This window comes from Typopeltis vanoorti, chromosome 6 (assembly GCF_054136105.1).
Source record: "Typopeltis vanoorti isolate ZY-2024b chromosome 6, IOZ_Tvanoo_1.0, whole genome shotgun sequence".
Classification (NCBI taxonomy): domain Eukaryota; kingdom Metazoa; phylum Arthropoda; class Arachnida; order Uropygi; family Thelyphonidae; genus Typopeltis; species Typopeltis vanoorti.
Window position 1 is genome coordinate 127,241,818 of NC_143554.1, and position 27,494 is coordinate 127,269,311.

Consider the following 27,494-nt stretch of genomic DNA (forward strand, 5'->3'; position numbering starts at 1 on the left):
CTCTTTCCATCTGGTGAGATCCAGATATATTTATGTATATTCTTATGTTGAAATATTGCACCTCCTATGAATAAGTTGATAGACAGGCAGAAGTTGAATTTCTTGAAGAACACCTTCCATTTCATTTTCATCTTCTGATCTTTCTTTTCCCATCACTGCCTGACATGCACATGCATCTTAAGCAGACACAGCCTGGTGATAACTTTATGAGCTACTGGTACTACAAAATGAAATTAATCACAAAATATTTTGAGGTAATAATGCAAGCAGTTGTCTGTCAGTATAAGCATTTGGCTATACAGCCATATACAGCTTAGACTCATTACAGTCGGAGCATAACATTATTATGATATGCATTAAAAATGTTTTTGATTTGCAAAAGTACTAGTTGAAAAACACTAGTGAATTACTGGTAAAATTTTAAAGTATTTTTGAATCATTTAGTGATAAATCAGTTTTACCACTACTGCAATACTGCAAACCCAGTTTCAGTAAAATGGAGCAACTGCACTTTATTTTTTATTTTTTTATATCAACTTCACATGAGAGGTCACAAGATGTATAAAATGACAGTGTCATATGCGAGCAAGTGGTTGTAGAGAAGAAAGGAATCTGATAATGTGCTTCTTGAAGTGTTGGCAGTTGTATTCATTGGAAAAAAAATGGTATGGGGAAGGCTATTTCAAAGAACAGAGGTAAACAGAATGAAGAAAGAGGATGATAAGTTGGATTAATAAGTTGGAGTTGAAATGCATATGGAACTTGATCAGCTGCTACCTGTGTTTTGTATATGACATGATTTTTTTTTATTATTTCGTATGGTGATTCAACGGCCGTGAGCCCTATTATGGGGAGGTATGGCACCACCTCAATCCCCCCCCCCCTATATTTTCATCCAGGCTTGGGACCGGCATAGCTGACAATTCAGACCTATGGCTGGAGGGATCGTCTTAGGTATTCCTGACTGTATTTGTGTGTGTTCATGGGGCCGGTTTGCCTGGTTGCGGAATGTAAAACTCCAGCTAAACTGGGGAGAAAAACCCTGTTGTCCACACCCAAGACCAGCTAACTTTGCTAAGGCTGAGGAAGGTCCTTTAGCTCCTCTCATCACCGACAGGAATCGAACCTAGGACACTCCTTCCCTAGGCACATGGTTGTGAAGCGCAAAGCCACTAGGCTAACTGTGCAGACTATGACTTGATGATAGTGGAGGAACAATGGTGGCCAGATTAGCAGAGCAGCACCAATGTAAATAACTATAAAAAGAGACATAATGTAGAAGCAAAACATCTATGTGAAAGTGACTGGAGAAAGTCAATAAGAAAGAGAGAGAGATTTTTTTTCTTGGGGGGGGGGGACATCTATTTTGCAGATAACCCTCTTCCAGATACAATCAAACATTCTGAGAGAGGTTTTCAATGCCCCTACCTCAAATAGGAGAGCAATATGTGAGATCAGATGGATTTGGAATTTATAAAGTACTAGGAGTTGAACAGAAGAGATTAATATTTAGAATTAAGAATATCAAGTTTTTTGGAAGCTGAAGAGGCTATGGATGTGATGTGTTTGTCTTATGATAGTCCAGATGTGAAAATCAAATCAAGAAAACTGATCTTGGTTAGTGATGCAAAATCTTTCTTCCAAGAAATAAGACTGAACTATGTTTTGGTAGCATTGAAATTCACTAGATTATCTTCACCTCTAATTAAGAGTGGCAAGGATACCTGCGTTCAAAGCACTGGTTATAGAAAATCTTGAAGAATGAATCATGTGAATGAGGAATGGAGTATACTATCATCAGTAAAATTATGAAAAGGATTTAAGATTAGTGAGAGGAAGTCACTGATATATATATATATATAGGATAAAGAAAAGTGTGGGTGAAAGCACAGATCTCTGAGGTGCTCCAGAACTTTGTGCAATCACCTACAATTAATGTTTCCTTTCATTAGATTTTTCCATCGATGCTTGGGTATGCCTGCACTGATGGAAAAAATGTGATGAAAGAAAACCATGACACAAAAAAACAACCAGAAAGGAAGCTACCAATCCAGACCAAAGGGCAGAAGGAAGACCATAAGATGACAGTTTGGTAAGCAGGCCACGATGCCAGACTATCAAATACCTTACAAATATCAAGAGACCATTTGAATTTCTTGACTTTTTCATGGCTTATGTCCAAAGGGTGAATAATGCTAGCTAAATCTGCTGTGGAGAAAGAGTAGTCGAATAATCCATTTTGGTGATCACTAATTAACTGTTGGTCTTCCAAGAATAGTGAAGCACTGGACTTTAATGACCTCCATTATTAGTGAGAGACTATTGAGATGTAAAAGTGATGGGACAATAGTTTTTGATGGATGACTTTTATCTCCCATTTTAGGAAAATGCAGGTCACTTCCATGGTTTTGCGTAGATGTCAGAAGAACATGACAGTTTGTAAAGATGATGCAGGATGGATGTAAATTTTAGAACAAATGTTTTTAGTACAACTGGAGGGGAATATCTGGACAGGGCTTTATTAGTATCAAGACTATCTGGGTATTTTTTCCAATACAGAGGATCGCTGCAATAATGAGAAGGACGATGACCTGCAGAGATAAAACAGTTATCATTCCATTGTATAAGACCCTGATCAGACCACACTTGGACCATTGTTCTCAGATTTGGTCCCCAGGATTTGAAGGGGATAAATTAACTGTGGAAAGGGTACAAGGGTGGATAACAAAGATGGTTTCAGGACTGTACAATGAGGATCGGCTGAGGGAATGTGGACTGCAGAGGTTGGTGGATAGAAGAAGGAGAGGTGATATGATTGAGACTTTTAAACTGTTGAGCGGTGGTTACAGGGTTGACACTGGGAAGTTCTTTCACTTGGTTGAACAGCGGGAAGGAGTCATGACAAGGGGCCATCCCTGGAAGTTACGAAAGGAAACTGTAAGAAAGAGGGTGAGGAGTGGTTTCTTTGCATGGAGGGTGGTTGAACCATGGAATACATTGCCTGATGGAGTGGAGGGTGAGGAGTGGTTTCTTTGCATGGAGGGTGGTTGAACCATGGAATACATTGCCTGATGGAGTGGTGGGAGCAAGAACGGTCAATGCGTTTAAGGAGTGGTATGATAGACTTGTGTTTCTTAGAAAGGACCTCCCACGATGAGTATTTTGACTCCATGGAGGCCTGAATAATAATAATAATGATAATAATAATAATAATAATAATAATAATAATGCCATTCTCATCTCCTTTTTCTTCCCTTGGTCTATTATAGCAACCAACTATATACTTTGTCCCATTTACTGTTTTCTGACACTAAGTAACTATGAATGCACTGCTTCCTTCAACTATACATTCGTAGTGAACTTCTACTTTTGTTCACTACGAATATCTGTTCCAATCCTGTTCTCTCTCTATTTCCTCTTACTGTATCTAAGATCATGGTCCCATCTCACCACAAAGACATTATTCTCGTAGTCATTCTCATAGTCCTCATCATGGTGTCAGCAGAACTCCTCCTCCTTGTGTGATGTAATATGAAATGGGTCCCCTCTAATGGATGAAGTTTTCTCACACAAGACACAACTGCTCTCTAATTATACCTAGGATAATTAGAGAGCAGTTGTGATAGTTGATTATGACAAGTTACTTTTGCTTTATTTAAAAAAAAAAGAAAAAAGGAAAGACTTAGAGAGCTGGTTGTGCCTTTTATGTAATGAACTTTTATATGTTAAGATTTTCATCATTTGTTGCTGGAATTTGTGATTGTATTCTTAACTTACCAGTTTCATGTAGCCATAAGCATAAATAAATAAATAAATAAATTACTGTTCCTTTATAATATCTTTCTTTGCATCAACCGTCTGACTAATGCCTATAATTTTTGGCCAATTCAAACTAATTTGTACCAAAAACTTCCCATTATTATTCCTGATATTAATATTAAAGATATGATTATTCTGAATATTGTGTCACTTTTTATAGTTCTACTTGAAATGATAAATTTTACTCACTATTTCTGCAAAATCCGGGACTTCTTGGTAGACCTTTCTTAATGCCATATACCTTGCTTTTTGATAATTCTAGATATATATTTCAAAATCAAAAGATATTATTAATCTAGAAGTTAAGGTCGAAAATTAATGGACTGTGAATAACAGTCTCTCTATTATATAGAGATCAAAAATGTTTATTTACGAAAATGAACAGAGAACAACTCTAAGATTACTTACTATTCCTAAATTTCTCCAATCAAGTAAATCAGAAAGACGTTCTATTCGATTACGTTTTATCATTCTATCACGAGGAGTCAAGACGGCAAAGTCAAACAGGTACTGAAAAGAATATATTTTCAATTTTTACTTAAACCATTATTTATAATTGTATTATGAACTTTATATTTTAAGGATATAATAACAATAACTGAGGTCTGTTGTGAAATAATATTTATAGAATGGAATACATTTAAAATTAAATATCATTCAACTAATGGAGATTGTAAGAGAGGAAAAGAAAAAAAACGGAAATCAGCAAAGAATAAAGAAAAGCAAGATTTCATGTCTTTTTAAAATTGTATCATCTTCAAATTTTCAAATTATTATTACTATCAACATCAAATTCCCTTGGGGATAGACTCACCATGTAAGGTCCCTCATTATCAAACAATTTGTAGTTCCACTGTTTGTCAAACTATGCCTTCTGTTTTTCACTAACCATGCTCTTAGACAATCCATTTCACTCACCCACTACTCTTAGGTAATTTCAGATTTCTAATGTGGTCTTAGTCAGAGCCAGCGCTAGGGTCTTTGCCGCTCGCATGCAATGTCTATCTAAGAGCCCCTGTAACGATCCAGGCATGTGTGGTTCTTTTATGATAATAAAAATTTAAATTATTTGAAATTTCTTTAATAAATTTTGACAGAACAGCCACACGTTGGTTCCCTAAATGTAATGAACCGGGGGTGTTGACTAGGCAGGATAATCATTAAAAACCCGAATATTCAAAAAATTCTCAAAAGTATTCTCAAAAGTTAAAGCAAATTTTGATAAAGCCACTTCACTTTAATCATTGAATATAATGATACGGGGATTATAGCCTTCTCACCGACCCGAATCGCTAACAAAATTAAAATGAATTTTAATTAAAGTTAAAATTCATTTTAAAGTCAAAAGATAGATGAAAAAATAAGAAAAGAATTCAGAAATAATAATTAGAACATTTTATTAATATTAATATAAGTATTCAAAAAATAAAATCTTTACAGAATAACAGAAAATAAATTAAATTACATAAATATACTTGAAATTTTTTAAATTAAAATTTTAGGGTTCTTGATTTCATATTCACCAAATTAGAAATAATGGTCTTAACGTCTAATTCCGCACATACATCATTTTCGATAGCTATTAACTCTAAACTAACAACCTTTTTTGTGATATACTTGTTCTTAAGTAGGTTTTAATCAATTTCAACTTGGAAAAGGAACGTTCACCGCTCGCTACAGTAACAGGTAAGGTTAATAGTATTCTTAAAGCAATTGAAAAGTTAGGGAAAGATAAATTATTGGACACAATAAAATTAAGAATATCGAAAGGGTTTTGTATATTTAAATTATCCTTTCGAAAAATATCCCGGAAAGCACATAACTCTTCATATAGTTCTATTGCATTTACGTCTTTATTGGCGCCGTCCATCAAGAGAATCTTTAAATCGTCACAATTTTCTCGTAAATCTTCGTTATTAATTGGTAGTAATCTATACAACAAATTGAAATTATCATAATATGTTTTTAGTTGTTCAAAACGTTCTATTAACAAACACATTGCAACATCTAGAAGTGTATAAAACACATTCACTCTAAATTTATCTTCTGGCGATTGTGGCGTTTCGTCATGATGCTCGTAGTCAAATTGTCATGTCTTCTTTTGTCGTCGAACTTCCGTACCAGTTTTAAATTCTTGTTCTCCATCCACCTCTTCACTCAGTTCTTTTGTTGTTTTTAGAACATCTTTAAAATTTGTATCTGATCGATACTCTTGTAAGAATATTTTTAAGTTTTCGATAGATTCTAAAGCAAGTGTAATGTTCATATTTTTGTCTTGAAGCATTTTACTCACAGGCTTTATTCTGTTAAGTAAATCATGCCAAATTATAAGAGAACAAATAAATTTTATAGTCCTTCATTTTAGCACATAATGTTTGTGCTTCATGCTGAGTTTCTTTATTAAAATTTTCATTATTTAGAATTTCAAAAAGTGCATCATAAATTTCTCCTAACTGATATTGTAGAGGGTGGATTGCATTAATTTTACTATCCCATCATGTTTCTGATGGCTGTTTCAATGTTAAATTTTTTATGAACTTTAAAAGGATTGCCCAACGTTTGGAAGAGAATGAAAAGAAATTATATATTTCTTGAATAATTGCAAAGAAACTAATTGTATCTGCATTCACTTTGGCTGTATCGTTAATGATTAAATTTAGAGTATGAGCAGCACATGGCATGTAAAAAGCTCAAGGATTTTTGTTCAAAAGCAAATTTTGGAGGCCATATTTTTTCCCTTTCATATTTGCCCCATTGTCATTCCCTTGACCTCGCATGTCTTCAATGGGAATGTTCTATTTTTCCAGTTTTTCCACTATTGTTGCACATAAACCACATCCTGTGGAATCTGATATATCTGTAAAACCTAAAAAGTTTTCCCTGATCTTGACAATTCCATTGTCACAGGAAACAAAGCGAATAATAATGGTAATTTGTTCTGTTTTACTTGCATCAGGTGTGCAGTCTAAAATTATGGAATAATATTTAGATTTTCAAATTGATAATAAAATTGTATTCCTGATTGCATTATTTAAAGTTTCCAATATTTCATTTTGACTGTCTTTACTCAAATAGTGTACTCTATTGTTTCCTTGTAGAGCCCTTTCAACATGATTTTCCATAACGGGATCAAACTTCGTAAACAGTTCAACTAATTTTAAAAAATTGCCGTTATTCCTTTCATATAATTTATCAGATGATCCGTGAAAAGCTAAATTTTGGCTACTAAGGAATTTTATAATTTCAATCAATCGTTCTAAAACACTCATCCAATGTTTCTTTTCCATTTCATACATGCTTTGAATCTGGCAATCAATAGTAGTTTTGTTTTTTAAATTTTTATCAAGTTCCTTCCATTTTAAGAAATTTTTCATGTGAGCTAAACTAGTCTCGTGTCTATGCAAAGTTGTACTTACATTTCTCCAATTGTTATAACCTTCTACAAGACTACTTGATTCAGTAGGTTAAAAAGTTTGCAACAAAAGCAAAAAACAGAATTTAAAGTTTTGGAATAAATGAGCCATGTTCTTGGCACGAGCTCCCCGTTTTCCATTTTTCTATTATAATACGTGTCGTCAAATTTACAACCATATGTATCTCTGGGATATATTATATTTTTCTTCTGAACAGGCCCCATTTCAATGAAAACAACTTGTAATTTTTCATCAATATTTCCCCATTGACCTGGATTTTCTAAATTTACAGAGACTAACAATGTGTTAGTTTCGTGATCAACTACAACTAAATCTTCTCTTAACTGTTTTTCACTTAAATCCTGCATCTTGTTATCTTGTTCAACAGTTGTAATAGTACTTTCATTCAAACTAGATGATGTGCACGGTTCGTCAATCTCTGATTTCTGATGTATCGTGTTGGTGACAATCTGCATCAGAATATTTTAATATTTTAACAAATTTATTAAGAGCCCCAGTTTGTTTCTTAATATCTGCTTCTTTTGCAGCATGACGCTTACAATTTTGTGCACCAGATAACTTTTTTTTAATTTTTGATTCCATTTCTATTTTATACCCACAAGAAATTATTACACAACATGATACAGAGACGAAACAATAGTCCACACTGTGCTACTGTCAGTAGCCTATTTAGATGCATACTGTTATAAATCTACTGTTGCTATCCTGTCATTACTGCGACATTGTAAAATTTTATTATTATTTTAACTTTGTATACTTGTAATTTCTATTAATTACTTGTGATGTCTTTTTTCTTTACGTTATACTTTATTCTCTGTTATTCTAATGTAGCTGTGTGTGCTTTCTCTCTCTCAGAATCTCTCTTGTTTATAATATGCGCTATGTTTACAAGAAAATCAAATAACATTTATTTACATTACTATGAAATGTACACGAATTTAAACATTAGGAAGATTGCTTTTTCTATCCGTCTATAAAAACTTTTTAGCAAAATTTAGAACCTTTTTTCTTCAACTTTAAAATACTTTCTTTAACACAAAAGGTTATCTACTCTCAGTTTACAAATTTTACTTATTAAACTCCAAGCTTACTCGCAAAGTGGTTACCCAAATCTCTCTGTTAAGTTATCTTTACAAATTTGATATCAACTTCTAACATGCCAATTGATTCTCTTAAGGACACTTCTTAACCTTATTAAACATTAAACATATATCTAAAAAGTCTTTCTAATACAACTATAAGAGGAATTATATAAAAGTTTTGAAATTACAAAGGCTGTGTATCTCACAATTAGTCAAAAGTCTTTCACTAAAAGTTCTATGGAAATTCTTTCATCTCAGATTTTCATCTGGAATTTTGGCTTCGGCTATATCAATTAGGAATGTAGCGGGACTCGTACAGTTCCCGAAAAATGTTATTCTCCCATGGCAAAAAGAAAAACTTACGAGCGAAGGTACTTTGGGAAATTTGCCTCGCCTTTTCTCCTCTACTTGGGCTCGCTGAAAATGCCTGGACGACTGCCGTCTCAAGTAGCTTGAATTGCCGCCTCTAAGAAACTGAAAATGCCACCTCCAAGAAAAATGAAACTGTTGTCAACTGTCAATCAAGATCCCTCTGGACTGGAAACTTTTCTCTTCTATGGCGTTTGGGACTTTTCCTTTCGGCAATTTGAAAGTCCTGTCTGTGGCCTAGAAGTCGTTTCTCTCTGGCGACGTCTCAAACTGAGAAGCTCCTTTCTGGAAGCAGAAAACTCCTCTCTCAACCAACATCTGGATCTGGGATGCTCTCTGACGATGTCTGGAACCGAGCAGCTCTGTCTCTCTTCGGCAACGTCTGGGACTGGGCAGCTTTAGCAATGTCTGGAACCAAGCTGCCTCCTCTTTGACAGCATCTGGAACCGGGCAGCCTCTCCTGTCTCTCTGTGGATGTCTCTGGAACCGGGGCCCCCTCTACTTCTGCTGCAATCTCTGGATCCGTGCAGCCCCTTCTGTTTGCTTCAGTCCCTTTTTATTATACCTCCTCTGAGACCTTGCATGAAGTTTGGCAACCCCCCCAAATAATCAGTATGATTCTTTCATCTTAAGTTTCAAGTTTGGCACGCCTTTTGTTCTCCTCTGCTTTCTTTTAATTGTAAGTTGCTGGCCATCAGAAAGTTGTTTGAACCTTTCTGACTGACTTAGCAGATGTTTACACTTAGAGCCTGCAAGCCTTTCTCATACAAACAAATTTTAATAACAATCTTTCTAATGCTGCCATGTAGATCTATTACATGCAGCTTCGGTGATATAAACATTGCCTTTGTTTTTAACACTCTAACATATTCTAACATAAAGCAGTATATAAAGTTAACTTCCAGAGTGTTATTTACAACAACATCTAAAACAAACTATACAGAGACAAACAAAGTTTATTTTTACAATATTGACATGGGACTTAACCTAAGTAAACAATCGAATGTAATATGCTTTGGAATATTTAAGCTACAATTGAGTTTTTACAGTACCATATGACTGGTTACGTAGCAACAAATGTTTTGTATGAAAATTCGTTTCTGCACATAAAAACCATTCACCGTTTCACTTTAGATTCTGGAGGCAAGCATTTAGCCTGCTCTCACTGCAAAATTGTAAACAACCGGCAATATACAATTTTTTAAAAATTTTTATTCGGTGTATCTGGCCTTATTTATTTTAACATTGATCATTCTAAGAATTTTTTGTTTTTATGATAAAAATTTTGTTTCTTAAAAATGAACTTATGATCCGTGCCCCGGTGCCCACGTCATAGCGATGTGGCATGCCCATTTCTGCCGGCCCTGGTCTTAGTATCCATTTCTGGATCCTCTGTAGAGGATAAGTGAATGAAATTTGGGATCTCTGGTAATGGTTAACAGAGATTTGAAGTTCAAAGGGAACACTGAATTACATTCCACTCAGTGACTTGCATCAACTCTCCATTAAAAGAATCTGCTTCTCACTCCCTTGTTTGCACCCTTATACAGCTTCAAGGGATGGCATCTTATTCTAACCTTATCTCATTTTACTCTACAATAAAATATCCTCCACATTAATCCAGTAACAACTCCTCACCAACTAACATGTCTCAATCATATCCCTCTCCTTCTTCTATTCACAATGCTCTGCATATTGAATTTGTTTAAATATTCTGCATTCCAGAGACCAGATACTAAGTGAGTCTTCTCTGGAACCTCTCTAAGATATCATCATCCACTTGTAAACTAGGTGAGTAAATTTGCCACATGAAGCCTCATCAGGCCTTATACAAGGGAACCATAATCTCTTTGCCTTTGCATGTTAAGGTCCTCCTCCTCATCATTACCATGATCTATAGTAACATTCTAGCAATTTTAGCGGTGCGACCCATAAACTTCAAGTCTTTGTCCACCACTCCAAGATTTCATCTCCTCTACCTCCTTCAAAATTTCCTGATTAATGTATACTCAGCATCCCATCCTTGCCTACCAAATTTTAAACCCCCTACACTTTGCAATATGGAACAAGTCCCTCTACTCACTTGTCCAATTACACAGACTATTCACATCTTGCTCTATTCTTTATATTTCCAACTTTACATCATCTGCAAACAGCTGCATATCCCCCAGTTAAGTCTGTATCAAGTTAAAGTTCATAGAAGATGAACAATGATGGTTCTAAAATAGATGCTGTGGTACATTACTTGTGACTCTCCTCTTTTCAGATACCACTCCTACATAGCAACTTGCTGATTCCTCTGAGAGGCAATCTTCTATCGAACACTTTTATCCAATTCCATTCATTCCAAATCACTTATGAGCTTGTTGTGTGGCAAATCTATCAAAGCCTTTTGAAAAATAAACAATATATGCAGTGCTTGAAAAATGTGTTCATCAGCTCATTTATGACTAAGAACTTTTAGTTGACGAGAAATCATCAGAAGAGGAGTTTTAAGTTTGTCAGTTTTAATCACAATAATGCCAATTCTGTTGCACATTTTATGCATAAAATATTTTGTGTTTTTACTTCACTTATTGCATCTATTGAGGACCAGCTGTTTTGTAACTATGACTGATTTTGTCATAATGGAATATGATCATTAAGAGGATTGTATTCCATTATATAAAAATATTTAAAGAGAACTCAGGTAGAATGCAATATAACCACCTAAATGTAGAATGGTAACATGTTCAGTTATTTGTTTTTACTGGAGTTCTCTTTAAATATTTGAAAAAATTTGAAATAAGCTAATTAGAGATAATACTGACAATGGATTCAATGATAGATTTGCAAAATTTGAACCATAATTAGCAGATATTAAAACTCAGAAAGATGAGAAAGAAGTATTACAAATTTTTTTATATTTTTCTAAAATATATAATTTCTTTATATTGATTCTAAAAACATAACCTAAATCTTTTTCAAATGTTTTCTCAGTTGCCACAGCATCATATGAGACTTCACTGGTCTTGTCTGCCTGCCAGTGTGGGATCCAATCAGAACTCAGAAAAAATTTATTAGCATAGCTAAAATGTGTAATATCCAAGGGCTTTATTTCATTCCAAGTTTTTATGCTGATTTCAAATGTTTATAGCTAAAATGTGTAATATCCAAGGGCTTTATTTCATTCCAAGTTTTTATGCTGATTTCAAATGTTTTTAGCCTCGCCATTTGTTTAGAATATATTATAAACATTTATTATTAAAAATTATATTTGTTATAATAATAATAATAATAATAATAATAATAATAATAATAATAATAATAATAATAATAATAATAATAATAATTATTATTATTATTATTATTATTATTATTATTATTATTATTATTATTATTATTATAAACAAATATTATATATTTGTTATATAATATATCACAGCAAGCATTTGACTTTTTCATGGAAGTGATTCAAGACATACTGTAAGTTAGAACTGAAAACGTGCATGAAAATTATCATATATCATTAAGTAAATAAATAATAATTGGCCATGTGTCAGATAAAATGCATGTGTTTTTTTCTTCATGCCTTATAGGCTGATAAAAGCACTAATATATAAATAAATGACATACTGGCTTCAACAGTGGTTGTTAAACAGGATAAAAATTTACATAGTATTAACAAAAAAACTTTTAAATTCAACAGGTCTGTGATTGAAACATGCAACTACGATATATCGGGAGACCCAGGTTGATACTAGACCGGTGAGCCAGCAAAAATTTTTCAAGGCCTATGTACACTATCTACCAATAATTGTCTGGACATCCCTGTTATTTGAAGCTATGGAACATTCCAGGTTTGTTAATAACATAAAAACCGGTGTACAGATAGTAGGAAGCAGTATTTCATTGTAGCAGTTGAATACAGGTGGTATGGCAAAATGACATGAACTCAGTCAGTGACTTCAAGAGAGGTGTCATTGTGGGCTGTCCATACATGCCATTGTCACTCAACTGCAACATCCAAAACCAATGGTTGACGATGTGATCAACAAATGGAGATGTTCTGGCATCAAAAGTGCAGGAAAACACCCAGGGCATATGCCAAAAATGACTGACAGAGACAGGAGGGTCTTAAAATGGGTGGCATGCAAAAACTGGCTACAGTCGACACAGATCATCCATGATGTGATCCAGAGTGCCATTAACACCATGGTGAGCACTGATACTGTATGAAAAGAACTCCATTTACTGAGTTTCCATGGAAGAGCACAGCACACAAGCCAAACATCACAACAACGAACAAGGTAGCTCGTCTAGCCTGGTGCAAAGAGCTTGTGAACTGGACAATTGACCAGCGAAAAAATGGTACTCTAGAGCGATGAATGAAGGTTCACCTATTTCCAATTTGATGGCAGAGTGTGGGTGTGGAGGCAGCCTGGTGAACGCTTGTTACCACAGTGTGTTGTACCCACAGTAAATTTTGGTGGTGGAGGAGTAATAGTGTAGAGTGCATTCAACTGGTTTGGAGTGGGACCACTGGTCATTGTCCACAATTCCATGAAGGCAGCTCAGTACCTTGATATTCTGGATAATCAGATGATGCCTACACTGTGAAGTTTTTATAGAACAGACCCCGTGTTACTATCATGATGACAATGCCCCATGCCACAAAGCTGCAGCTGTTATGGAACAGTATGAAAAGATGGGTGTTAAATGACTGCCCTGGCCTGGCCTGTGCAGAGTCCTGACCTCAACCCCATTAAACACCTGTGGGATGAATTGGAGTGGTGATTGAGGTCCAGAGCAGCACATCCTCAATCTGTCCCTGAACTCAATGCTACTTTGATGGAGGAATGGAGAGAAATTCCACCTGATGTCCATCGCACATTGGTTGAAAGCCTCCCTCAAAGGGTGCAGGAGGCGATCAAAGCCAAAGGTGGACATACTCGATTTTAGGGTTTGCCTGCTGATATCAACTGTAAATTGCTAAAATCCCCAGACAGTTATTGGTAGATCGTGTTTATGCATCTCCCTTATCCAGTGAATTCATCACCTTGTTGTAGTACATAAGAAGACTGCTGAGACAACACCTTCCTTTAACAAATCCATGCTAACCATCACAGAGGATGCTGCTATTATTAACCCAATTATGAATCCTAGTCCTCACCAACCTCTCCAACACCTCAACCACAGCCCCCAGATGAACATACTGTACTGGACTATAATTTGTAGTCTGTTTCACCCCCCCCCCCCAACCTCCATTGTGAAGTGGTATAATTTTACGGCTACTGTTAACTCCATAGAGGCATCATTCCTTCAAGGCACAAAGTGATATATTGTCAAGTCTTACTGCCTTATAACATCAAATTTACTGACTTCCTCATATACCTTTACTTATCATCAGTCCCTCCTCCACCATACTCTGATAAACTGCTCATTAAATACTTCAATTATATTTTCTGCAGCAGTTACCAATTTACTATTTTTGTTCACTATCATTATCCTCATATAATCATTCTTCTACTTGCCACCTGTTGAAAGAACTCACTAGGAATTTTCTTGGCTTTATTGGCTAATTTCTACTCATACTGCATTTCTGCTGTCCACAATCAAGTCACTTTCCTGCCCTGTTCTTTGTACTCCTCATGCAATTGGATATTCTTCATCTCATGCTGCTTCCATCTGATTGCATGTCATCAATCATCCATTTTACTCCTATCTTATTTAGCCTTTTCACCTTTGGTATACACTCAGACATTATTGCTGTATCTTGATCAGTGCCCAAACAGCATCTGTCTCCTTTCCACCCAACTCCTCTTTCTATGTTACAGTTCCCTGCAGTCTTCTAAGTTTTTCATAATCACCAGCCTTGTAGTTCCAGATATATTCTTTCCTTACAGAAGTCTTCGTGTGATTGGCTATAACTGAAGTGATTATTAGTTATTATGCAATGAACCCCGGTCCATAAATATTAAATGGAAAATTCCAGAAATAAACATATTAGATCCAACATTATTTCAAAGCCGAATGTTTGTATAAACTATGAAAGTTTTGTAAGTTGACCTGAGAGAGTTTACGAAAATACAATCCTCAGCATTCATCAATTTAATTTAATTAATTTAATTTAATTTAATTTAATTTAATTTAATTCAATTCAATTCGCTCTGCAATTTAATTCATCCCTGAATTAAATTGCAGAGCGAATTGCAGAGAGGCCTCTGAATTAACTTAAGCTGTGCAAGTTAAGGCAACTTGGGGATGCTGAGAATTGCATTCTTGTAAGATATCAGGTCAACTTATGAAACTTTCATATTTTCTACAATCATTTGGCTTTGAAATAATGTTGGATCTAATATCCACTTTGCCTATGTAATTTTACATCGCTGAAATGAAGCCATATGGCTCTTTGTTTTAGCAATAAACAATTTATAACTTTTAAATTGCCCGCCGTTCTGAGTAATATGATGAAATCTCACGCTATCCTGGGCAGGACGTAAATCACCCCCTTTGTTCAGAGTATTCATGCTGTACTGTATGCACTACCTGCTCATTAGTCATTAGTAGCTGTCTGAAAACATTAAATGGAAAATTCCAGAAATAAACAATTCCTAAGTTTTAAATTGTGCACCATTTTGAGTAGTTCTCGGTAATCAGATCGACTGTCACGGTATCGCAGTGCTTGTGTTCAAGTAACCCTTATTTTACTTAATAATGGTCCCAAAGCATAAGAGTAGTGATGCTGGAAATTTGGATATGCCAAAGAGGAGTAGTCAAGTCCTTCCTTTTAAGTGAAAAGGTTAAAGTTCTCGACTTCATAAAATAATAAAGAAATAAATAATAAAGAAAATGTATGCTGAGGTTGCTAAGATTCCATTCACATTCAGATAACTTTTATTACAGTATGTTGTCATAATTGTTCTATTTTATTATTAGTTATTGTTGTTAATATCTTACTGCATGTAATATATAAATTAAACTTTATCATAGGTATGTATGCATAGGAAAAAACAGTATATATAGGGTTGGATACTATCTGTGGTGCCAGTTGTGGTTCAATGATGAATAACATATCAGGGCGTCTGTGGGCAGTGAACATTGTTGATATTAGAATTAAGCTTTCTGGTGTTGGTAAATTCAGTTTGAAAGTTTTTTCATTGCATGGAATTCTAATATATATACCGTATTTGCCAGTGTATAAGACGCACTGGTCTATAACATGCGCCCCCTTTTTTTGTACACATTTTTTAGGAAAAAAAACTTTATCACTGAATATTATAATGAATTTACAGTATTTCATATATAAAGTAATAAGTAGATCTACTTTCAACAAATACCTAATCTAACTAGGAAAGAGTACCAACCTTTTAATCTTCTTTGTCAAAACCCAGAAATTCATCTCCAGAGCTAAATGAAGAGACACTTGAAACCTCTTCTAAATCAGAATCTGAGTTCCTCATACAACAACTTGTCCTCTGTTCCATCCAGTGCATTACTAATGCCACACTTCTTAAATGATTTAACCACTGTCTCAGTTTTCACAGCATCCCATGAAGCTTTGACCCACTCACAAACTTGCGAAATGCTAGGCCTCTTCCTTCTTCCTGATGATGTAACCTCAAAATCTGAAGACTGCATCCAGCAGTCTTATAGATGCAGTGTTCCACTTCTCCTTCATAAATCCCTTAAATGTTTATTAATACAGACATCTAAAGGTTGAAGCTGACTAGTTAGACCTCCTGGAATTACAGCTAACTGAGTTTTCAATTCCTTGAGTTTATTTTTAACATCTTCTTCTGTGAGAATGAAACTGATCCCATACTAGCAAGACAGGCTTCTTCAACAGCCCACCAGAGCGCCTAGACCAAATGTTATCTATCCATATCTGAAATACTAGAATGTATTCCAGTAACTGGAATACATAACTAACGTAATTGGAATGATCTCCCACACTGCAAGGAAGCAAGAAAGAAATCGCGTAACTCGGAACAGAGAAAAATTCCAGAAATGAAAGTAATAAAAAACTGAGTATTGGCATATAAGATGCACCTGTTTTTCAGACCTATTTTCACAGAAAAAAGTGTGTCTTATACGCGACAAATACAGTATATATATACACACACCCAGAAAATAACAAGTAAAAAATTCAGCAAAAATGTTAACAAATTTATTGAATGTTTAGGGTTAAGATGGTACATCAAATTAGCATATTGAAATAATATAATAAGTGAACTACACATACATATTTGCAATCTGAACATGTTTTAACACGTCCACTCTTGAATTTCCATGCTGCTTTTCTCTGTATGTTCACATAATCATAACAGAGCATTATTGGAAAGCCTTCAGTTATGTCATAAAAATGGCAAGCAAAAGCTATCTTGAAGACAAGAAAAATATGGCTTATTGGACAGATGTCAAATCTGCCCCACTGAAAACTCCCTTGCACAAAATGTAACTGTTTATTTATTTATTTATTTTTTCATTACAAAAAGACAATTAAACAAATAACAAGGGAGGAAGTCTCTTTGACCTTCATTTTCTTTTTTCACATGCTGCTTGAGAAAGTTATCTCACAACAGCTGAATAAATCTTCCTTGATTTTTATACAAGATAAAAATTAATGGAAAATTTATTAACAACATGAAATGGAGGGATCCATGGGATTGGGAGTGCTGGATTTCAAGCATTACATGATGTATCTGCAATCAAAGCACCCTCTCTGTCTCCAACAGGGAAAAGTGACCATGCATCTTTTTTCTGGGAGATTGCTCAAATATGTCAAATTCTCAATCAAGAAAGTATATATATGAAAATATAAAGCTTTCCTTTTCTACCAAGGGAAGGAGGATAACATTGCATGGAAAATGGTCAGAGTTTGTTTGAAGGAAGCACTGATGAATGAGCATGTTAAAGAGAGCTACATCAGATTCTGAGAGATAATTAGCTAAGCAGGCTAAAGAAAATCCTAAGAGTTTCTTTGGCCTGTTTCAATGCCAATGGTAGGAAAGTGATTATAGAATAAGAAACAGTTGAGTTACTAAGTGATCACTTTGCAAGACTATATCAGGTGGGGATATTGCAGTTATGAATAAGATAGAGAATGATATTAGAAGTGGGGTAGATGAACTGGAAGTGCTCAGTATATTGAAAAATATGGCTGAATACAACATGGGATTGGATGTTATGTTGCCGTGTATTACAACAATGTATAACAGAACTGACAGTGCCTCTGAAAAAGTTGTTTAATCAGAGTCTTAGCTCCGGAAAAGTTCTGATGAAATAGAAAAAAGGGTTAGATAGTTCCATTACATAAACGAAGCTCTAAGAGCGTAGTAACAAATTACAGAATTAGTATCTCAGGGGTGCTGGTGGTTAGTATTGGAAAAGTTGGTTAAAGATAGAATTCAGAAATGGGTATAGTAATATGATGCTCTACGGTGAGCAGCACAGCACTATAAAAGTTGCACTGGATAATGGAAATTCCTACATCATGATACCGCTGGACAATTGCAAAGACATTTGTCAGAATACTGCAAAGAAAACAACTACACAAGTTAGAGGAAATGGGAATAGATATGAGGCTGGTGGCATGGTGTGTGTGTGTGTGTGTGTGTGTGTAGGGGAGGGAGGTGGTGGCAGACACCAGAGTGTAGTATATAGTGGAGGGCAATCTAGGATAATGGTGACTAGTGGAGAGCCGTAAAGCTCTGTACGAGGGCCACTACGGTTTAATTTGTATACTAATGATATAGGAAATTATTTGAGGGGGAGATTATTCAGTTGTTTGCTGATGATTTAAAATGGGGAGGACAATAGTTGATAAAGGTGACAAAGTATAATGGCATGCACTCTGATGAGAAAACATTAGAAACTGTGTATTACATTGATGATGCTGGACTCGATTGGAGGAAGAGAGTAGGGATTTTGGAACTGATGGTGAAGGTTATTATTCATCTTTATAAGGCTGCTATGGCAGCATCTTGACTACTGTCCACAGATTTGGTCACCTGGGTTTCTTTAGGATGAGGTGGTTGTAGACCAGAAATAAGTGATCAAGTTCATGACAGGTCCATGGAATGCTCCCTATGAGGATAGATTGAAGGGTGTATTGGTTATAAAGTTTAGTTGACAGTGAAAAGTGGAATGAAAGAAATTTATAAATTACTAAAGGAGTTTAGGAATGCAAGAACTGATACAAAAGAAATTTTTCAGTACACGACAAGTAGTAGGGAGACCTCATTCTTGGGAATTGTGTAAGGGGTGTCATTAGTAAGAGTGCACAAATTATTTGAACAGATTGACAGAGGTAGTCATGAGTGCCCTTGACAGTGAGTGAGTTTAAGGAGATATATATATATATAATTATTATGTGAATGATGATTATTCAATTGCTTCTCAAAACAGACCATACAACATATTTTTGATTCCTATAAGCTGAGATGAAACAATAATGAGACAATATGAAGAGTTGTTCCTTTCCTGTACATTTCTGGGAGTGGAAACCAATTTCTAGAATTCTTAAAAAGTGACTACATTCATTCATTTCAACAAACTATCATCATGGTTCCTATCTTCTAAAGATAATTGATCCAGAATTGGGTTGACAACAATGGTATTATCTTTGATGGACAGCATGAATTCGCTAAAGGGAGGTCATGTTTTAGTAATCTACTTACTTATTACAATAAGGTGACTGCTTCCATGAATAGAGGAGAAGGATACACAGTAATATACTTAGATTTTGCAAAGGCTTTTGAGAGATTACCACATGATAAGTTGATAGTCAAACTAGAGAAGATGGGGTTGGATATTAGATTGGTGCATTGGATTGGAGACTGGCTATCTGAGAGGTATCAACAAGTTGTGTATGGGGGTGCAATATCCACGAAAAGGAAAGTTACTAGTGGTGTGCCTCAGGGGTCTGTTTTAGGGCTACTGCTGTTTAACTTGTATATTAATGATATTGGCGAAGATTTGGATGGAGATATTCAGTTATTTGCAGATGATGCAAAGTTGGGACGAACCATGAAGAGTGGAGAAGATGTTGTGGCCTTACAAGAAGAATAAATTGAGTGATTGGGCATGGGAATGGGGATGTGAGTTCAATGTTATTATTATTATTACCCAAGACCCCATGGAGTCAAAGACTCATCTAGTAGGTCCTTTGATATGCACAATGCAAGGTTTTAAAATGTAGAAAACAAAAATGGGATACAGAATTTATGCTTGGTGAGGATATATTGTTGAAGGTGGAGGAAATAAGAGATCTGTGGGTAATAGTGAATAAGAATCTGAAATTTAGGGGACACATAGCCAAAACTGTGAAGACAACACAACGGCTTCTGGGAAGGATGCAGAGAACACTGACTGAATAATAATAATAATTATTATTATTATGCATAATACCTCCACGAATCAAGGACTCATCGAAGGAGAACATACATCACCCACACCACTTGTCATACCTTCTCTTAAATTCACACTAGATGCATTCACTACTTCAACAGGCAAACTGTTCCACTAACTCACAGTCCCATGAGAGAAAAATCTAGCTCTTACCCATTTCTTAACTGCATACAAACTTCAATTCCACAGATGTCCCCCCCCCTGTCCTTGCCTTACCCTCCATATAATGAATTTATCAACGAATATCATATGACACCCTCTCAAAAGTTTATAGGCCTCTACATATCATCCCTGTTTCTTTGGTCTACCAGTGTCTGCAGTCCACCCTCATAATTTACATTCCATAATTCTGATGTCATCTTTGTAACTCTTCTCTGCAGCCTTTCCATAGCTTTTTTTATTCCTTTGGAACCCAGAAGACCAAATCGGCCATGGTAGTAAAGGTGCAGTCATATTAAAGCCTTATAAATTTCCACATCCTTAAATGTCAATGTTTATTTCAACATTGCAATTATCCTCTTAGTTTTAAAAATTTTGCTATGAGACCGTTAAACTTCAATTTTCTATCCAGCACAACTCCAAAATCTCTAGCCTCATCAGTTAATCCAAGCATAATCCCACAACATAATATGCTGTTGGATATATCACAACAATTCAAAGTGCAAAACTTCATACTTACTAACATTGAATTGATAGCCATTATTGTTTACTCCCACTTTCAGCCTATTCAAATCACAAATCACTCTAAAGGCTATGCATCAGTAGCATCTCTGATTGCCTTGCCCATCTTTGCATCATCAGCAAACAATTGAAGATCTCCTGTAGGCCCTTTCTATATGATTAAAGTATAGAGTAAATAATAGTGGTCCAAGGATTGATTCCTGGGCCACATCACTGGTAACCTTAATTCTGGCAGTCTCACCCCCCCCCCCTCCATGTATCACTTTCTGATACTTGTCCATTAGCCAGCCACTTATCCAAGACAACCGTTTATATTCCAATACCATATTCTCTAGTTTATGCAACACCCTATCAAATGCCTTAACAAAGTCCAACAGTATCATAGTGTATCCATTCCCTTTATACAAATCGGCCATAATATTATTATAAAACATGAGAAAATTGCTCAGACATGACCTCCCTTTAGCAAACTCATGCTGTTTCTTTCCAAGTATATTTTGCTTGTCTACCCATTTCTGTATGTGAGTTCTTACCAACTTTTCTTAAATTCAACATTTACTCCAGAGATATTGACAGTTAAATAGTTAGACAAATCAGTCTTTGCACTGCCCTTGTGCAATGGGATTATCATACATTTTTTCTCTAGTTTATGCAACAGCCAGAGGCGTAGCTAGAGGGGGGGGGAGTCTGCCCCGGGTGGCACTTTGAACATTTTTGAACTTTTCTTTGAGTTTCTTATTTGGCTAAGAAACAATATGGGATATAATATCCCTTAACTTAAATAGTCTTTTAATTTATTTCCTAGTATTTTGTGTGTATTGAGAGGGGCGGCAAACTCATGGACCACCCTGGGCAACAAAAGCTCTAGCTACACCACTGGCAACAGCCTATCAAATGCCTTAACAAAGTCCAACAGTATCATAGTGTATCTATTCTCTTTATCCAATTCAGCCATAATATTATTATAAAACATGAGAAAATTGCTCAGACATGACCTCCCTTTAGTAAACTCATGCTGTTTCTTTCAAAGTATATTTTGCTTGTCTATCCATTTCTGTATGTGAGTTCTTATCAACTTTTCTTAAATCTTTACATTTACTCCAGAGATAAGGCCAGTCTGTTGGCCGAGTGGTTAGCGTATCCGCTCTCCAGCCAAAAGGCTGCGAGTTCGAATCCCGCCATGGGCATGGGTGTTTGTAATTGTCTGTGAAAGCACTAGCAGTGGTAGATGGCGTTGGTGTTAGATGATGAAGGTTGGTGGAGTAGTGAGACGAAGAGTTGTAGAGTTGGTGCCCTCCCTCGATGAGTCTTTGGACTCCCTGGAGGTGTGATATAATAATAATAATAATAATAATAGTAATAATAAGAATAATAATCATTATTATTATTATTATAATACTGACAGATCAATAGTTAGACACATCAGTCTTTGCACTGCCCTTGTGCAATGGGATTATCATACATTCTTTCCATTCCTGTGGGATCTTTCTTGAGTTAATACTCAAATTCTACAAACATGTCAAGGGCCTAGCCAGTTTGGCTGAATATTCCTTTAGCACATTTTCTAATATTCCATCTGTCCCAATTGCCACAATTCTTATCTACGTTATGCAACTGGTCTAGAACCTTTCTCTCATGCACCTCTATCTCTTCATTCAATGTAGTTGTAGCACTTTGCATTTAGTTATATATACCAGGTTGATAGATCTTGGTGAAGTGAGCACTTGTTATCTAAACTACCTCATCTGCTTTCATATAATGAAAGTTATTATAATAATGAAATTATTATAGTTTGATATAGTGAATTTCATTTGGCATTGTACCTTGTCAGAGGCTTTGGACAACTTTTCAGTAGTTAGTTATAAAGGTGTTTGCTTTGGTGGGCATTGAATGTATATGGAGTTTTAAACACATCATGGAAGATAATAATTCAGTATGGACTGTGAAGCCCTGAACAGTCATAGTAATCATTTTGAATATTATTGCAATTAGTAAATGAATATTTCATTTTGGGACTAACACATCAAAGGTAAGGTGAAGTATTTCATTTTATATATCTTCAAGTATTTCTCTAATTTATTAAAGCATATGACATATATACACACATACTATTACATGCTATCTGATCTCCTAATTTCTGACATTTCCTAACTCTGACTTTACACTGAAAGTTGAACATTTTGATATCAGTTATTTAGAATTGTACTTAAATTCTCAATTTTTGAATATTAAGCTATGGCAACATCCTAAAATCAATGGCTCCAGTGCTGTTATTATTTGGACTTTTGCCTACTATCAGAACAACATCAAACCAAGGGGATCAAATATCGTGTAATATATGATGTTAAAATGCTGTATGTTACATGATATGTTCCATGTAACATATTGCTGTATATAAAAAATATAAAAAAATACCTGTGCAAGCTGTTTTACAGACTCTTCAGGATTCTTAAACCTTCGGTCAACAATATAAATACCATATGGCTCAGAATCTGCTACATACTTTGAAATAAAGCATCCAAATCCAGATAAATTGGATGTGACACTGGGGATCCCCAACATTGTACATTCAGCTGTAGATAAAAAAATAATCATTTAATAATGTTTAAAAAAATTGTTGATTCGCTAGTCCAACTACACAGACAAACATAATGTAATATAAGCACTACCAACAACTTGTAGGGAAAATCATTCAGATAATAGCGTATGCTTAGATATAAGAAATTACCACTGATAACATTTTTATTCATCAGCATTGGAAGAACTGTGCTCCAAGAGATGGATGAGATTCAGGATTTGGAGTGATGACCTACTGAAACTTGAAGTTCAGAAGGTGTACTGCAAGAGTTGTGAAGACTAAAAAGTACATTCATGCTCTTGAGAGGAATAATGATGAACATGGCATTCCAGTGTAAATTAAAGATGCCAATAAATTCTATTATTGGTTTAATCCTTTATCCAAGTGTAAGCAAACAAAATTTGCACCTGAAGTATTTTCAGGACTGGGACAACTTGTATATGGAAGCTAATGGCTTCACATCACTTGCCTTAGTATCGCATAATGCACAGCACATCCTTATATGTATAATGTATATGCATTATGGGAAGGTCCACTACCCAGACCAGGTTCCCTGTTTAAGTGTGGGGTTATCTCTCCAAAAACTCGTGCGATCACTCGGATCACCCAACCATGAGCGACCTGAGTGATCATTTAACTCAGTGACAGGCTCCCCACCACCAAGCAGAACAGCTTATATTCCAGGAAAAGCATCAGCCAAGGAAACCCTAATACAGGCCACCCCAATGGATCCAAATCCCTGGAAGCTCAAAAGCTCCCTAAGGCAAAAACCTTAAGGGAGCAAAAACTCTGCTCCCCTGGGATCAAACCATCAACCGATTTTGACCTTTATTGAGGTCTCACCTGTGGGAGCCAGACCCAAAAGTGATACCAAGGTTGAAGTAATGAAGAAGTCATATTTCTATATATGAGTAGCAAAAAGGTGTCATTAAAAAATTACTAAAATACTCAGGATTAGAGGTAGATGTTGGAAGTTTTCCCAACAGTTTTTCCCAGGCCCTTGTGAGAAAGAAATGAAAGCGGAGACAGACTGGTGGAGTTTTGCAGCAAATTGATAACGACTAACACCTGGTTTCAACAACATGCGAGAAGACTGTATACTTGGAGAGCAACTGGACACAGAGGTGAAGAAATCAGAAATCAGATTGATTATATACTAATTAACTCAAGATATAGAAATGTAATAAAAAATGCAAAAACTTATCCTGGAGCAGACTACAATAGAGACCATAACCTGCTCACAATTAAAGTAAAAATCAGATTAAAATGAATAAATAAAGAAAATGCAACTAGAAAAATAAGAATTGATGGACTAAAAAGAAAAGATATCAGAGAGAAATATCAAGCTGAACTAGAAAATAAGATTAGCAGTATTGATACTGATAGCCCCCCCCCCCCAGAAGTAATCTGGACTGATCTAAGAGAGAAAATCAAGGAATGTGCTAAAGGTCTTCTGGGTGATGTAGAGAGGAGAGGAAAGAAGCACTGAATTACTGAGGAGATGATAGAAAAAATGGATGAAAGAAGAAAATGGAAGAATAAGAATAGCAATGAAGCCCGAGTGAGTATAAAGAGATCAATAAACAAGTAAACATTCTGGCTAAAAAGGCAAAGGAAGATTAGCTTAATCAGGTCTGCAAGGAAATAGAGGAAAATGATACAGCAAAGGATATGAGAATGGTCTATGAAGGCTTGAACTTGATTTCAGGGAAGAAGAGAAGGATAAAAAGCAGTCCTTTGAAGGATGAAAGAGGAAAGATTTTGTTGAAAAAACAATGAAAAAAATGATAAGATGGAAGAAGTATGTTACAGAACTTTATGGAGATGAAGGTAATCTGGAATGTGATCAGACAGAAAATGATGATGTACCCAGAAATTAAGGAATGGCAAACCGTAGCAGCCATTAAAAGAATAAAGGATAGAAAAGTTCCAGGAGTGAATGATATTCAAGAAGAGTTACTGAAGGCACTGGGAAAGGAAGGAATAAAACTTCTATCCATCATCTTTAATAAAAGTCTAGAGGAGGATAGAATACCTAAAGACTTTGTAAGATCTATTTTTATTCCTATTCCCAAGACTACAGGAATGATGGATTGTAGCAAGCACAAAACTATCAGCTTGATTAGCCACGTTGCGAAAGTCCTAATCAACATAATATATATAAGAATGGAACAGATGATAGAGAGAGAATTAAATGAAGCACAGTTTGGTTTCAGGAGAAACATGGGAACCAGGGAAGCTATCACAACACTATGGATGTTGGGGGAAAGAATGATCGAGTGCAATAAAGATTTATTTAATTTGAGTCTCGGGTCTGGGTTAGTCCCGAGGAGGTGGAAAGAGGGGAAAATAGTTCCACTTCATAAAGGTGGTTCCAAGACTGCTGTTGTAAATTACCGACCAATTAGCATATCAGGAATCATTGTCAAGGTCTTAGAGAAATTAGTCAAGAAAAGAATACAGGATTAGATAGATGAAAATGGGATATTGTATGTGGGACAACATGGTTTTGTGAAGGATAGATCATGCCTCAGTAACTTGCTCACATTTTATAACACAGTGACAGCTGAACTGGATATGGGTAATGGGTTTACAGTGATACTACTGAACCTTGCCAAGGCCTTTGACAGGATACCACATTGAACCCTAATCAGTAAACTGGAGCAGATGGGGATGGATATAGGGTTGGTGAGATGGATAGGAGGGTGGTTGAAGGAGAGATACCAGAGAGTGGTTTATTCAGGAGTGGAGTCTAAAAGACGGCTTGTGACCAGTGGTGTGCCGCAGGGCTCTGTTCTTGGACCACTGTTTTTCAATTTGTTCATCAATGATATAGGAAAGGATCTGAGAGGAAGTGTTCACTTGTTTGCTGATGATGCAAAGTTGGGTAGAGCAATTGTGAGTGCACAGGATGTCAAAATTTTACAGGATGATTTGGATAGTTTGGAGGACTGGGCTAGGAAAAATGGATGTCAATTTAATGTGGCAAAGTGTAAGGTTATGCACTTTGGGGTGAAAAGAATAGCAGCAGTATATCACATTGGTGGAACAGTATATCACAAGATTTGTGGGTTGCAGAAATTGGTCGATAGGCGAAGGAGGGGTGATATGATTGAGACATTCAAATTACTGAAAGGTTTCTATAAGATTGATCGAGAAGATATTTTTGAAAATAGGACTAGTGGTTTGGAGGACTGGGCTAGGAAAAATGGATGTCAATTTAATGTGGCAAAGTGTAAGGTTATGCACTTTGGGGTGAAAAGAATAGCAGCAGTATATCACATTGGTGGAACAGTATATCACAAGATTTGTGGGTTGCAGAAATTGGTCGATAGGCGAAGGAGGGGTGATATGATTGAGACATTCAAATTACTGAAGGGTTTCTATAAGATTGATCCAGAAGATATTTTTGAAAATAGGACTGGTGGTGGGAATACTAGGGGCCATGCATGGAAGCTGGACAAGAGTGTGGTTGACGAGGGTGTTAGAGCTAGGTTTTTTACTTGGAGGGTGGTGAATGAGTGGAATAAGCTTCAAGAGTCTGTTGTGGGTGCTACGACCGTGAATGAGTTCAAGGCAAGGTATGATAGATACTGTGTCAATGTCGAATAGTTGTTCTTGACATGATGTTAGGGCCTCCCTCGATGAGTCTGTCAACTCCTTGGAGTTGCCTGGAATAATAATAATAATAATAATAATAATAATAATAATAATAATAATAATAATAATATCTATGCTTTGTGGACTATAAAAAAGCTTTCAATAACGTTAATCACTCTATTTTATTATATTTTGATATTTTGCATAAAATAGGAATAGATAAAAATATCATGAGAATTTTGTTCAGAATATGCAAAACTCAAGAAGCCAGGGTCAGATTTGAAGGAGAGGATACTGAATGGATCCCCATAAAAAAGGGTGTGGGATGTTCCCACTCCTTTTTAATGTCTATAGTGAATGGATGATAAGGGAGGCCTTGGAAGATCTGAAGGATGGAATAAAGATAAACAGACATCTGATAAATAATATAAGATATGCAGATGACATTGTACTTATGAGTGAAACAGAGGAAGGCTTGCAAAGAATTTAAAACAGACTGAACAGGATTGGAAATGAGAGATATAAAATGAAAATAAACAT

At 35.6% G+C, this 27,494-nt stretch overlaps 1 protein-coding gene across 1 annotated transcript in view; it reads right to left on the minus strand.

Moving 5' to 3' along the window:
* Positions 1-3,981: 3,981 nt before the first annotated feature.
* Positions 3,982-27,494, minus strand: part of LOC150105925 (glycogen [starch] synthase-like) — a 193,408-nt gene continuing 169,895 nt past the window's right edge. Inside the window, exons 12-14 of the mRNA XM_090394592.1 lie at positions 23,192-23,349; positions 4,228-4,329; positions 3,982-4,077 (exon numbers count right to left, since the gene is read on the minus strand). Coding sequence (XP_090250718.1) covers positions 3,982-4,077; positions 4,228-4,329; positions 23,192-23,349 — 356 coding nt within the window. The remainder of the gene's footprint in view (positions 4,078-4,227; positions 4,330-23,191; positions 23,350-27,494) is intronic.